Source organism: Poecilia reticulata, chromosome 22, assembly GCF_904066995.2.
Source record: "Poecilia reticulata chromosome 22, P_reticulata-male-v2, whole genome shotgun sequence".
Classification (NCBI taxonomy): Eukaryota; Metazoa; Chordata; class Actinopteri; order Cyprinodontiformes; family Poeciliidae; genus Poecilia; species Poecilia reticulata.
The window spans coordinates 23981729-23996013 of record NC_088851.1 but is presented as its reverse complement, the minus strand read 5'-3'; the positions used below and the strand labels follow the sequence as shown (position 1 = coordinate 23996013).

The following is a 14285-nucleotide window of genomic DNA, read 5'->3' as shown; positions in this document are numbered from 1 at the left end:
ACAAAGTATTTATTCAACAACTCCAAAACAGAACACACAATATAAAAAAATAATAAGTGCTGCATGTCTTATAAAACAGTCAATAAATCCTGAAAACATGGTATAAATACAAGCAGATTTATGTACAAATACCAAAAAGAATAATGCTCATTGGAAAAAAATGAATTCTACAAATCTTCAAATTATATCCTCTATTCTATTTAATAAAAAACTCACACGCAAACACACCATGACACCCATTTACCAATCTGCCAAACACACAAACACAATTTTCAAGTTTTGTTAGGACAGGACAGGTAGCTTATCTCTGCAGTCTAGAGGGAAAGCCAAAAAATAATAAACTTCAGCAAAAAAAATCAAATATTTAAATCTCTAGAACACTTACAAAAATAATAATAATATTAATAATAATAATAATGAACCCCCAATCCCACCTCACCTGTAACACAGGTGCTATTTTTAATTGATTTCAAATTATTTCCTTGGAAATACAATAATGGTCTTTAACTACTAAATACAGAAATATTTTATGACATCTGCAGTCAGAGTCAGATTAACAGGGGAGGTACCAGATTAGAATCAAAGCTGCCAAACCAGAGAGTCAGTGATTGCTTCTCAACAGGGGCCATCATTTCCATCATCAAACAGTCGACACCGTTTGGCGCCGGACACACAGAACCCGATATTAAATGTCAAACAGGGAAAAGTGAAGCTGATGGGACAGAAACATCAGATACAGTGGGTCCAATGTCTCTGCACAAATTTCACAGACATCTTTATAAGAACTGAGACAGAGGCTGGACTTCATCACAGCTTTTTCTGATACAGGTGAAAAGACATTTTTAAAAAAACACCTGAATCAGAACCCCATGCAACTATAGCTTACTTTTATCCAGTGATTAAATCCTGTAAAGCTGAACCAGATTTAAAGCTGACATAATACGAGGCTGCCCCCTACAGGTCAAATCCTTGTAGGCTTTGGAGTAAAAGAAAACCCTGAGTTGGTCACAATGAACATGCATCACATTTTCTCCACATGAAATGTTATGCACCAAAAGCTGCTCCTCTTTTGATCCGATAGTTTCTAATCTCCTCAGCACAACCTGGAAATGTTCCTACAAACCCACAAACATCCCTGCATTTTACAACTCTGACTTCATGCCCGCTCAGTCACGCCACAACTAGTCCAAATGGTTTTGACTGTAAAACCAACAATGGCTCAAAAGTAATAAAAACAAGCAATGGCTTCATAGTGTAATATAATTTTCCCCAATCAGGCATTGCTTTAAATATTTCACACATTTTGTTTTTCTTAAATCATTGCCCAATCTTCCTCAGCTCTTCAGTAAATCTCCAAGATCGTAGGTGTCGAAGAAATCCGACACCCCTTCGCTGTCCTCCAGGCTCCAGAGGTAGTCGCTGTGGTCTAACGGTGGAGAGAAGCTGACGAAGGGAGTGCTGGGGTCTGTGGTGAAGGAGGCGCCGGGCAGCTGGTCCTCTGTGATCTGGAGCAGACTGGGAGGCAAACCCAGCAGCCCCTCCACGTCGAGAAGAGAGGGAGCAGAGGCAGCGGCTGAGGAGGGGGCTGAAGCTGGAGAAGGAGATGAAGTGGATATGCTCACTGCGAGGAAAACGGAGATAAAACGCAGGAAGCAAAGGTGATTAGTCTCAGAACAAAGGAACTTTACTGAAAACCTGCAGATGAAATAAGTGATAAACTTGATTTCTATATGAAGCTGTGGCAGCTGCAGATGTCACAAGCTACGTTTCCAATGACCACATAATGGGGCAATTCGACTTTTGAAAATAAATTTGCTTAATGGAAAAACACCATTTAAAAAAAAAAAACGCTCTGCTGCTAGGATGAGGTGGGTTTTTTTGGCCGTGTCAAAATTGATTTGATTTAACAAAACCGCAACGGAAATGCACCACAAGTCACATGATCACCAACCGGGCGCTGCCATTGGTGCAAACCATGAAGAAGACGACAGGAAGTAGTTGGAGAATCATGGCACAGCTTTTTTAATGACTTAATGGGTGAACAAACTTATTCACATGTGAATTTTGTTGGATTTCTTTTATAATGAAAACATGGTAATTGCAAAGTTGTGTTTTTTTCAACATTAACAAAAATATTGACAAAGTTTTGCATAATAACGGAAATACAGCTACAGATTCAGACTGCACTGGTAAAAACGACTTAAAATAAATCCTCATTTCACTCTACTAGCAAAATGTTATATTGGGGAAAAAAATAAAACATCCACCCTTTGATTTAAAGACATTTGGGGAAATGATTGTTACCAGTTGAAACATTCCCCTTTTATATGTTTTGGTTACAGAACCAAACGGCTCCTGGTTTGGTTCTGTAACATCTCAAGGTTGAGACCATTCCTGGGTCTGTCACAATAAAGTTTACCGGGCAATAAATTGTCCCAGAAATTATTGAGATAAACAATAATATTGTCATTTTGAAACCATCTTAAACTCATAATAATAATAATAATAATAGCAGCATAGAACATTTCACACTAGAACTAGAAGACATTTTAAATATTCAAAATAAAAACACAACAACCAAAAACAATACAAAAAAGGAAATAAATATAAATACATAAAATAAATCACACAGCTGAAATCATAAAAATGGATTATGAAGTCTCTGCAAGCAAAATTACCCTTCAACAAACAATATTAATCATTAGACTGGAAATGTTTTAGCTCATTTTAATTCATCATGCCATTAATTAATTAACTAATTGATTATTGCGACAGGTTTAACCGTTCCTCTCAGCATCTCTCTGGACTGTCCAGAGTTCTGGACCCTTTTTCTGTCATCCAGGTTTCTGCAGGGTTTAAGTCTGAGGACTGAGTCGTCCACGGCAGAAGGTTGAGTTTCTGTCTGATTAATCTTTTCTGAGTTGGTCTGGATGCTTTGAATGAAAGCCAAAAGGCTGAAAACATTTTCTGGCAGAGTAAACCATTTTCTTGTTTAAAAAGTGCTGGCAAATCAAAATGTTCCAAAGAGAAGCAGGTCCATACATTTGTTTTGATTTTTTATTGAAAGATGTGAATAGTGACACATAAAGCTGTCTACATCTGTCTGAATGAACAGGAATTATGTTCATATTTTGTCTGAAAATGGTCATTATGTCATTATGAAAGTTGAAGAGGAGCAGAAATGATGCCAGCACCCTGACCCACCTTCAACAGGCTCGTCTTTGACAGCCTGGCTCTGCGGCGTTCCCGTGGTCGTCACCGGTTTCTTCAGGTCTTCCTTCTTAGGGGTGACTGCGCTCTTAACAGGGCTGGCATCTTCAAGCCCTTCCTCAGGACACAGGTACACCTCTATAGGCCCGTTCCTGCTCTTTAAATAGATCTGTAATGAGCCCTGCTGCAAGGAGACAAAGGAAAACCAACAATCAACATGTTACATTTACACTAACGTGCACTGGAGGTCGGATGGAGGTCGTTAGAGTCTCATATTCAGTCTCACCCCAGCAGTCTCCGGCACCTCCAGCTTGGTCTCAGCCGGAGCTTTGACTGCGATCACCGTCTGGTCTCGGAGGCTGCCGATGGAGCGGATGTCCTGGTACGTCACGTATCCCAGAGTGCAGCGGTGCGTCAAGGGCAACAGTAGCAATAAAAGGTGAGTGTGTGTGTGTGTGTGCGTGACTGGACACATATGATAAACATGATGGAGCTTTGTGGAAAGGATATCTCTGGCTGTCTTTGAACTCTGTGAGCTGTTTGAGCTGAGTGGTGCTGGACTGGATCAGGTCATCCAGAGACCGCTCCGCTCTCTCCAGATCCCCCAGCTCTCTCCTCAGAGCAAAGGCCTTTTCCCCTCCAGCAACGCCGCCTTCAAAAACATTCCCCATCCTGAAAAACACACACGGAAAAAACAGGAACATAAACAGGCTGGTCTACTTTAACACATCCTAACAGACTGAAAAGTCAAACAGGATGAAAGTGTTTTATCTCTTCTTTTGTTTTGTTTTGTTTTGTGCTTCTTATGTTTCGTAAAGCACTTTGTGGTTTCTGACATGCAACCAGGTGACATGTAAAGAAAGTTTACTTACTGTTTGATTAAATTACATTGCTTCTGAAAACAGTTTGAATTCAACTGAAGTTTTTTGTTCTGTTCTCATGTAAAACTGCTGGTACTGTAAATTATTTTTCCTGGCATCCATTTCAGTTGATGTTTCACAATGGGGAAACAGAAACTTTGGTTTCAACAGAAAATGTCTGAGCCAGCCTGAAGCTCCACTTGTGCAAGAATCAATGGTGCAACATCACTTACAGTAACATCAGCCCAGTTAATGTCGACATGCATTTAGGTTTCACTTATTTTACAGAATAAGTGAGTAAAGTAGTTTTCTCCCATTGTAACCACAAACCTTTGTCACATCACAAACCTGTGACGTGACAAAAGTTTGAAAAGTTGAAATGGCCTGAACACTTTTGGACGACTCTGGATGTTTGTGAAGAACGTCACACTTTAGAACTTAGTGACCCATTTCTACAACTACAAAAAAACACACACATTTTAGCTGCAGTGCACTTTCAGCTCTGCATTCACACTTACAGCCACTGGATGTTGTTTTTGGATTTCTTTCGGATGAGCTGCACGCCTTCCAGGACGTTGGTGATGTCATAGATCCGCCTCTTCTGGACCTCCAGAACTTCAGTGGCCCAGTTAAGGTCCAGAACTCCATCAGCAGATTCTGCGATCAGTCCCACAAACTTCTTGGTCAGCAGGCCCAGCGAAGTGTCGTACCGCGTCCGCTCGCCTGGAGACTTTGGAGCTTAAGGAATTCATATAAAATAATTACCATTTAGGAAACCAAAATATGACATTTTCACCTGATCATTCGAACTTCTCCTAACTCATTTATGTCCATCAGTTCATTTTTAATTTAACTGATTGCTGGTTTAGCCAACATGGAGCTATAAGGTGCTACATGAGGCTCATTCTGCAGTCTGGTTTGCACACAGACACAGGAAGTTTGGTTAGTGATTAGTTCTGCATGCGAGTGAAACTTTCCCGCTTTGATCTGCTTAAAACACAAGCCAGTAAGAATAATAAGACATTATTCAATCCAAAAATTATACAAAAAATGGTCCAATGAACTTGAACAGGTCTAAATGAACCTACTGCTGATGTAGGCAGCGCTCTGTCCTGATTTGCTCCATGAGGCTGACTCACTTCGTGGGCTTGGTAGTCCTGCTGCGACGCTGCATTTCCCTTTTGGTGTGCGAAACTCTGGCAGGTAAAGAGGGTCCTCCAGGTCCAGCTTCCTTTTCGCCTGCACAGAAAAGATTTTGTGCACGTTAGAAAATAAAATTTAAAACAACAAAACTCTGGAAAGGTCGTCTGCGGACAAAAATGCCCCGTCCTCAACGTTTAAATACGTCTATTTGGCTTAATGTAATGAGTAGATCTAGACCATGAAACAAAAGCAAAGAAAAGGGACTAAATAGGGTTTTGTTAAGAGTCGTAAATGTGCCAACAGCCCTCAGGAACACCAACAAAGTGCTCCCCTCACTAGTTCCCAAGCATGAAGTGGGGCCCATTGTGTGGAGGTCAGAAAGCTTTGGGGAGGGGTGATTGCTTCTTGACCCAGCTCCTCCTAAGTGCCAGCAGGTCTCTGGAATCCCTCACTGACCTCCCAGACTCTCGCTGAGCCCCGTCCCTCAGCCTGACGCTGCACAAACCCTCCGCTCACACACAGGATGCACAAACATGCCAAAGCATCTAGTTTCAATCAGAATCACACATTTCTTTGGAGTAGATGTGCACCCATCAAACATTTCTTCAGATTCAGATTTTCTTTTCCAAATCAGCACTAAAGACTATAATTGTTGCTCAGCTAGCTGACTTTTAAACCTCATTCATGCTTCCTAAGCTCTTTACTGTTCCCACAACCACAAAGTCTGTGTGAAGTCAATGTTAAATATTAAGATTTTTTATTCCCAGTTTAGCCTTACCAACATTTAATTATGTTTATAGTCTCACTGCTCTTTAATAGCAATTACTATGTTTGTATTTTTAAAATTTTATATAAGTTGTTTAAGTTAAATTTAAGTTTAAGCTAACTTCAGTTTTAATAACTCATTTTTATTTTTTGCTCCTTTTCCATTTGTTACATTGCTCTGCCTCAAGCATCACCAGCTCACCATCAACACTAATCTGTCTTCCATCTTTCAAATAAATCTCATCTGTTCTGTTTTTTTTATAATCACACTTTTCCTTGTTCGGTTCCTTCATTTTTGCCTTTATAATTTGTCGGTTTTTTTCCTACGTAAAGCCATTGTGAATAAAAAAGCTCCAAAATAAAAGCATGTGGAAAATTTGTCTCTAAAATATTCAAAAGAAAATGCAGTTTGGGAAGCTGACATGCTTTGATTCAATGTTACTTTGAATGTTATTGCCTGGTGTTTGCAAAGCTGATAATGAAGACTGGAGGTATTATTCCTGTGGTGTTAAGACAGAGTATTAATGCATATTAAGGTATTTTTGTTGTTATGAACAACTGAAATACACAGTTATAAACATTATGGATGGACAAATATTACATTTGCATGAAAAATGCAGGTTTATAACATTTGGAATATATTAACCAACAGTTACTGCACTCGATGTGATATTGCATTATATTGTGCAGCCCTAATCCATGCTGTGCATGTTGATACTAAATTTGCCAATTGGATAAACTTTGACTGCCCTTACTGGCAACACAGACTCTGTGTATTTAGTGGCTGAATGTTAGAGTTTGTGTTTAGTGGTAGGAAAAACCTGTAATGAAATTTTCAGCAAAAGTATCAAAATTGAATATTTTCCAGCCATTCTTGTATTTAACCGGCTGGTCACTAATCAGAGTCAAACAGTTTGAATCAGATCGCTGACTGATCACCTGCTGCATCTCTACTTTGTAATCTTAACCTCGACTAAACAACTTTATTGGAGTATTACTTCAGAGCCACTCACAACAAAAGTGAAAGTGCAAAGAATCTCTCCTGAAAGATTCTTCTGTTGTGCAAATCGACAACAGCCTTCAAATGAGAATAAAGGAGACCAATAAACCTTCACTGTGGATGTGGAAGTGCGTCAATCAGTAATCATTGGCCCAGTCACGCTGTGCAGCCTCACAGAAAACAGTAGTGACAGGACCAGTGAGGTGTGGGATTTCAGCTCAGTCCCTGAAACCACCAGTTAATCTGTTCCATCTGTCTGGGTCCTCACCTCACTGTTTATTCTCCCACCTAACTACCAACAACAAAGATCTCTTTGTCACCACAATACACACCAGGTGACTGATTTCGGTACTAGAATATATAATTGCACAACATCTTTTTTCATATGTGACAGAATGTGAGTCCTCAACCACGTGTGGGCAGCTGTGCTCATGAGAGAGATGAGACAACAGAACGCGCCGTTGTCCGAACGCGCTTCCCTGACGTGTCCACCTGTCGCCTGGCGACATCTGGAGCGGGGCGGCCAGCCAAGGCGCCGCTGAAGGGTGACCTCAAATCCCTGAACCACACAGCCAGCCAGAACCAAACTAAACAACCCCAGCAGGGCAGCAACCAGCAAAACCTTTATGTAAGATTGATGTCAGTTTGATACAAATCCTGATTTCCTCCTGCTCAACCTGCTTGTTACTCTCTGAGTAACAAGCAAAAAACTGTTGCATTTTTTAAAAAATGCAACAGTTCCAGTCAAAGACAGACATGCTGAGGGGTTGTAGGAAAGGGACCAACGGTTTCACACTGCAGCTGTGAAGCTGTGAGAGTGTGTGTGTGTGTGTGTGTGTGTGTGTGTGTGTGTGTGTGTGTTTAAGGGTGGGGAAATTAGCACCTCCTTTTTTGCATGAGGGATTTTTCTAGTGACTCGTCCCTATGAGACACTTTACATTTCATGAGGGGTAAATAAATGTTTTTGGTCAGACCCTCATGCCTCGTTTCCAATGAGCAGTTCGGTACGGGTTGGTATGCGTCGGTACGGTCGGTATGGGTCAGTACGGGTCGGTATGCGTCGGTATGGGTCGGTACGGGTCGGTATGCGTCGGTACGGTCGGTATGGGTCGGTACGGGTCGGTATGCGTCGGTACGGGTCGGTACGGTCGGTATGGGTCGGTACGGGTCGGTGCGGTTCGGTTCGCCAGCGGATTCAGGAGAGCGTTTCTACCACCCAAATGGCTACCATGTCATCTCACTCGTGTGACGACAAACGTAACCTACTACTTACCTCATGCTTGCGTCAAGCATGAGGGACATCCACTTTAAAAAAAAGTGGATGACGCACCAGCAGCTCCACCCTAGCCGTACTGTACCATTGTCCTTTGGACCTACAGCTGAAGCGGGTCCTGGAATGGTGCGGTACAGGTCGGTTCTATAAGGTGTTTCTACACTGGAATCGGACCAACGGGCGTACCGAACCACACCAACCCGTGGCGTACAGCTCAGAACCAAGGTATTGGTTATCGTACCTCACAGAAAATACGGCATGTGGACTCTTACAGGAAAGCCACTTTAACAGCATGATGACACTCCTTCATACATTTCCAATGTTCTCTGGCCCGATATCGGAACCACTTGGATCCAAACTTACATTCATCTGGACTAAAAATGAAGGCTAAAAGCGACAGAGCCCTTGCAGTAGCAGCCTCTCAAAATCACTTTCTTTGCCTAATTTTACAGTATATTTTGCTTTTTATCAACTTTATTTTATAACTTGACATATTTATCTTTGCCTCCTTTCTGTTGTTTTACCACGAGGCACCATGTGGACTTTATCTTGAAAGTAGCTATATAAATAAAATGCACTTACTTGTTTGACTCGTTTTATTGGCTCTGTGTTATCTCCTCGTTGAGTGATATATCTTCTGACGTATTTGCTATAACCTTACTCTAGAAACACACAAGCACCGAGTTCCTGCTGCTGTTGTGAAATTCCCAAGCTAATCTAGTGAAGTGGAGGCCTCAAACCAACAAACCCAGTTGGTCAGGCTGCACAGGACTCAGATTCCAACTAATTCAGGGCGAGTTACAGTATGCCTGGAAATATCTGGAGCCTCAAATGCCGGATAGCGAAAGAGGAATAAATCCTGCTGTTTAGCGTCAACAGGTAAAGGGTGAGTTGACCCATTTGGGTTGCTAATGGGGGAGGGGGAGTAGGCTGCTTTGAAATGCAAAGCTCTCCCTACAGAGAGCAGAAGGCTCCAGGGCTTGCCTCAGGGTGTGGTAAAACAAAGCAAATGATCGGAAGAGCACGAGCATACAGGTGGTGGGATGGTAAATGTCACACCCAGGCATCACTCTGAGTACCTCAAGGGAGGTAAGTCCCCATAAGAAACCCCCTACTCTGAATTCTGCAGTTAAGTGGATGGCGAACAGACGGCCGTGAACTCTGAAAGGACCGAACACTGTAACACATTCACAGCATGTCACAACATTATCAACAGTCAACACACCCGGGTTGAACCTCACGTGCTCACGATTACTCCAGTCAACATGACTAATAAGTAAACCAGAGGTCTCTGCAGCTACAGGTGAGGGATTAAAAACCGACCCGTTCTTAAGAACAAGCTTCATGTCAGCTCCATGCACCAGGACTGCTTTGCAGACACGTTTGCTTTGCTTTAGCATCCGGTTTACCTGCCCTGAAACTTTAAAAGCAGTGGTTATTCTGTAGTTTATGTTAAAGGAAGTGAGCCGTGCACCAATAGGCAACATTTCCTGTAATCATCAACAACCATAAAAGCTGCAACATCAGAGACTCTGTGATCTCACAAAACTGTCTTTGAGAACAATAAAATATGTAATCTGCAACTGAAAAATATTCTAAATTAACAAATGTGTTTTGTTTGAATACATTTAACATCCATTGTAAGGAACGCATCATACAGGGTGAGTAGTCAGGCCGAACCCCCATGAACAAGTCAGACATGTTTCAGTCCGTGCCCCACCCAGAGCTAAATGCCAACGTGCTTTTCCCTCGACAAATGGTGTTTTCTCACTTTACTAAAGAGTGCAGAAGACCATTTAACAACAACAAAAAACTACTTTTAGATTCTTTAACCAGGGGAAGAATCAGACATCTTTTTTATAATAACATTAAACTCTATACTATCACTTCTGTGAACCCTATAAACTGATCATATGATTCAGGGCTTTGTAGTTTTGTTGTTTGAACTTTTTGTTTTCTTGTTGCTGTATTAACATTTTAAAACATAACTGAATGCAATACGGCTTAGCTTCAGAGCTGCACTTCTAATTTATAGCTGTGATGAAGAGGCTTTTGTGACATGCTGATAATGCTTTTATTTTAAAATTTGTACACGAGGCTCAGTTTTAACTTAAAAAAATTGTAATACTTATTATTGTTGCTGTTAATAAATACATTAACATATTGTGATACAAAGCTTAGTCCATATTTCACTTCAGGAACATAATGTGGGCAGATATTAGATCCATGTCTCCCAGTTTCAGCGTGTGGATTACTGTGTGTCCACACGTCACATCCAGGGTTGGTTTAAATGAAAATATCTGTCACATGACCCGGTTCTAATATCGGATTAGAGAAGGAGGCGTAAAATTTCTGCACCGTGATGCACAAATCTAGGAACGCAGGCACACGAAGAGCCAGGTGGTAGTTTGTCTCCCACTATCCTTATAATCCTCTTGTAGGGAATATTAGAGGAGGCAGGGGGTTAAATGAGATTTAAAGACCTGCCCACACTTTAACCCCTAACCCTGGTGGAGCACAAAATCTTACAGTCAAAAGCAGATATTATAATAATTATCAATACTTTTCCTAAATTCCTTCAACGTGTTAACACACTGCTTTTATGTGCAGATTAGGGATGGGACAGCTATATCAAGGCATAAAAGTTACACTTTCAGCATAGAGTGATGCACTGTCCCCTCCCCCACCTGTTGCTGACCAATAGATAACAGTTCAGGTAAGAGTAAATGATTTGTACTTTTAATGAGAGCCTAGAAAACATGAGTTTTCTCCACCTGGATGGAACACACAGTGATGTAGCACTCCTCCTTCCCCTACCTATTGCTGCACACTGCTGATAAGCTGTCTGAAAAATGAATACAACACGTTTTCCTCAGTTACAAGAAAGACAAATGCGGCTCTTTGGAACTTTTTCCCGTCATAACGAACAATCAGAGAGGAGGAACTGTTTGAGGTAACCCTGATTTAAACAGAATAGTTGGAAAGAAGAGGAAAGCTTTGTCAGCAGACAACGTCAGGCTCTACTTTAACAGATAGCCCTACATGATTAACCAGAGAACATCAACTCATTCTACTTCAGATGTTACTCTAAAAAACATTGAACCACAAAAGGACTAATCACACCTTTATAAAAAGTGTGATTTATTTCACTAACCTGCACACAGGAACTGCATTTAATCATATTTTTGAATTTACTGATATGAATGCTCCATGGAGCATCAAGAGACACGGAGCTATTAGAGAGAATTTTAAAAATAACATTTCCAGTCATGCTGTCAGGTTTGTTTGTTTTCCCCTCTGTTATCAATAACTGACATTTAACGTAATAAAACAAAATTCTGCTAAACACCCACCCCTACCAACAAAAAAAATCAGATTTAGATAAAACTATTAAGTAGCTTGGTATGCTTTTCTATTTTAAACAATAAAGATCATGTTAGATATTTTTGTTTTAGACCATTTAAATACAGTAAATGTGTGATATTTCACCTCTAGGTAATCAGACCATGGGAATCTCATTTCCGCCGTTTCCCAGTATGGAAACAGAAAAATGGCTTCCTCCTCCAGGACAGCCGTTGTTCAGTTATGACCTCCACCAGCTTCAGTTGCATGAACAGGTTCTACAGGTTGTGTGGAGGCTAATGACTGGAGCAGATGGAGCAGCTGTCTCTGGGCAGAATCACCAAAACCAAGTGTTCAAAAACTGTTTTGGGCTCCAACACCCCCCTCTGCACTGTCTGCGCATCACAGAGGGGGCCACTCATCCTACTTTTTCCACAAGAAAAGGGGCCCCAAATCCTTCCAACAACCCCCCCCACCCCCCCCACCCCCTTTTTTCCTCTTTCTCATCCAAAGCATCAATACAAGCATGGCGTCTGGTCTCCTCCAGCTACAGCTGGGTTACTGGTAGAAAGATGTCCCCGATCTTTACAGGAAAGAGAGCAAACATTCATGCACCGCAGCAGCAGCAGCAGCAGCAGTGCAGCAGCATAGAGGCCCCTCTGTGGCTTATCGCGTCAGAACAGAGCGTCCTGCTTAAAACATGGATGCCAATGCAAATTCAGAATTATTCCTCCCACAGCAGCACTTATCAAACCGTGAGTAAAACATTGTGTTCGTGGAGAAAGTGCGAGTGCGTACCGGCAGGCGCCCGGAGGATGATCTGATGGGCTTCGCGTCCGGTCCGTGGGGGGTCGAGTACAGACTGTTGGCTCTTTGTTCGGCCGCTGTCGTGTTGCCGATCTGGGTGAAATATCCGACCGGTACCGAGCTCATCGGCGGGCTGGACAGTCCGCTGCAGAACAGCTCGGTCTTCCCTCCGCCGCCGGACAAAACCTTCATCTTCTGCTGGGCGCAGGAGAGCCCCGCGGCCGGCCGGACCGGTGCGGGAGAGACGCCTCTCGGCATCCGCATCATTTTCCTGAGTAAACTAAATTTAACCGGATTGGTGCAGCGGAGGGAGAAGCTTGTCGTGAGCCGAGCACAGAAATGAAATGCTGAACAACAATATGACAGTATGATCAATATGAAACGTAAACATGCAGAATGAGCGTGATTTCTTATATTATTAGGATATTTAGATTGCACTCAATGTTATGATCCTTTGTTCTGCAGAATAGTTTAAAGAAAAGTTCCCTTACCAGTCAATAAAAGCGGCTCCCTAAATAAACAAACACATTTAAAAATCCAGCAGTAAAAAGGGGAACAAATGTTGTCAGGATTCTATGAGTTCGGATCCAGGTTAGCGAGTCTGTCTCTGAATCGGAACCAATCCAAGCCTACTGTCCGTACAGCGCACAGCAGCACTCACCATACAACAGAAGAAGAGTCTTTTTAGCGCCAAACTCGATCCCGCGAAATTCAGATCTCCCGCGGTTAGATCTCGCCTCTGATTGGCTGGCGGCACGCTCGGCTTGTCACTTTTGTATGAAACAGTTGTGCAGGGCTGGAGCTGGAGCTCTTAAAGGGACAGTAGCATCAGTTTGACACCAGGCTGTTTATTGTTAGGCTGGCTGAAGACAATAAAAGTGTTATATTAACTATATGTGCATCATTAAAGCCATGATAAACGAGCTTTTAAGAAATACATCTTTATAATAGTATGTAAAGATTTAAAGATTGGAAATGTATTACAATAAATTATGGAAATTACCTAATTCTTGATGAAATGAAAAGGACTTATAATTGTTCACTGGACTATGTTGAGTTATTGTGCTTCATATGGCCATTTATTACCTTTGATAGAAGAAAAAGTGTTAAAGTGTTGTAATAACATATTTACAGCTTCGCTTGATTTTCTTCTGTTCTTATGTTGCAATTTTCTATCTTTTTGTTAACTTTATTATCTTTCAAACAAGCATATTTTGAGTGAGGACATCTAACAACAAAATCCCCACATAATTTTTTTTAAATGATTACTCTTCATACTCTACTTCACATTTCCCTGTAATAAAGTGGGTGTAGCTAAGCGGAGATGCAGAGGGCAGTCTGTAAATGATAACTCAGTCAGCTGAACTCTTGCTTATTGGCTCACAAGAGATATTGAAAGAAAACACTCCCACCCCCATTCACAGCGACCAAACCCAACCACATGACCTGACCCCCACTGGCCAAGACAAAGTAAACTCACTACCACAGCAGGACTATTGTCATGGCTGGATCAGGGTTGAAATTTAGAAAAAAATATGTATGTAAACGTTTTCAGAAATACGTTTTGTTTGTGTGTTTAGCTTATTAGCAATCAAGCCTTGACTGACAGTCAGTGAAGAAACAAGACTTACAACAGTGAAAAGGAATCAGACACTGTATAAAATAAAGAGATCTTATTTTATCTTCATTCTCTGTTTCTTCATCTTTCATAAGGCAAACTGGTGAAAAGTTCCTGTGTTGTGAAATCTACAGACTTGGGATTTTACTTTCTTTTTCAGATTGCATAAACTGAAGTGATCCACCAAAAAAAGGTGGCATACACACATGTTGTTAAATTATATCTGGACTTGGGTGAATTAAACTTAAAATGAACTTTAAACCACTA

General features: G+C 41.4%; 1 protein-coding gene across 4 annotated transcripts; it reads right to left on the bottom strand.

The window, feature by feature from the left end:
* e2f2 (E2F transcription factor 2) lies at window positions 1–13161 on the bottom strand. Of its 4 annotated transcripts, XM_017302382.2 has the most exons (8): window positions 12892–13159; window positions 12392–12680; window positions 5159–5309; window positions 4589–4808; window positions 3721–3882; window positions 3497–3611; window positions 3205–3394; window positions 1–1621 (listed from the first exon to the last, which is right to left on the bottom strand). In XM_017302382.2, the coding sequence occupies exons 2-8, from the start codon at window positions 12665–12667 to the stop codon at window positions 1335–1337; spliced, it is 1401 nt and encodes a 466-aa protein (XP_017157871.1). In that variant the 5' UTR covers window positions 12668–12680; window positions 12892–13159; the 3' UTR covers window positions 1–1334. The 4 variants fall into 4 exon arrangements, with proteins under 4 accessions (XP_017157871.1, XP_008398178.1, XP_008398180.1 ...); XM_008399956.3 differs by having other exon boundaries at window positions 3205–3391; window positions 12392–13161; XM_008399958.3 differs by having other exon boundaries at window positions 3205–3391; window positions 5210–5309; window positions 12392–13158.
* Between the last annotated feature and the right edge of the window lie 1124 nt (window positions 13162–14285).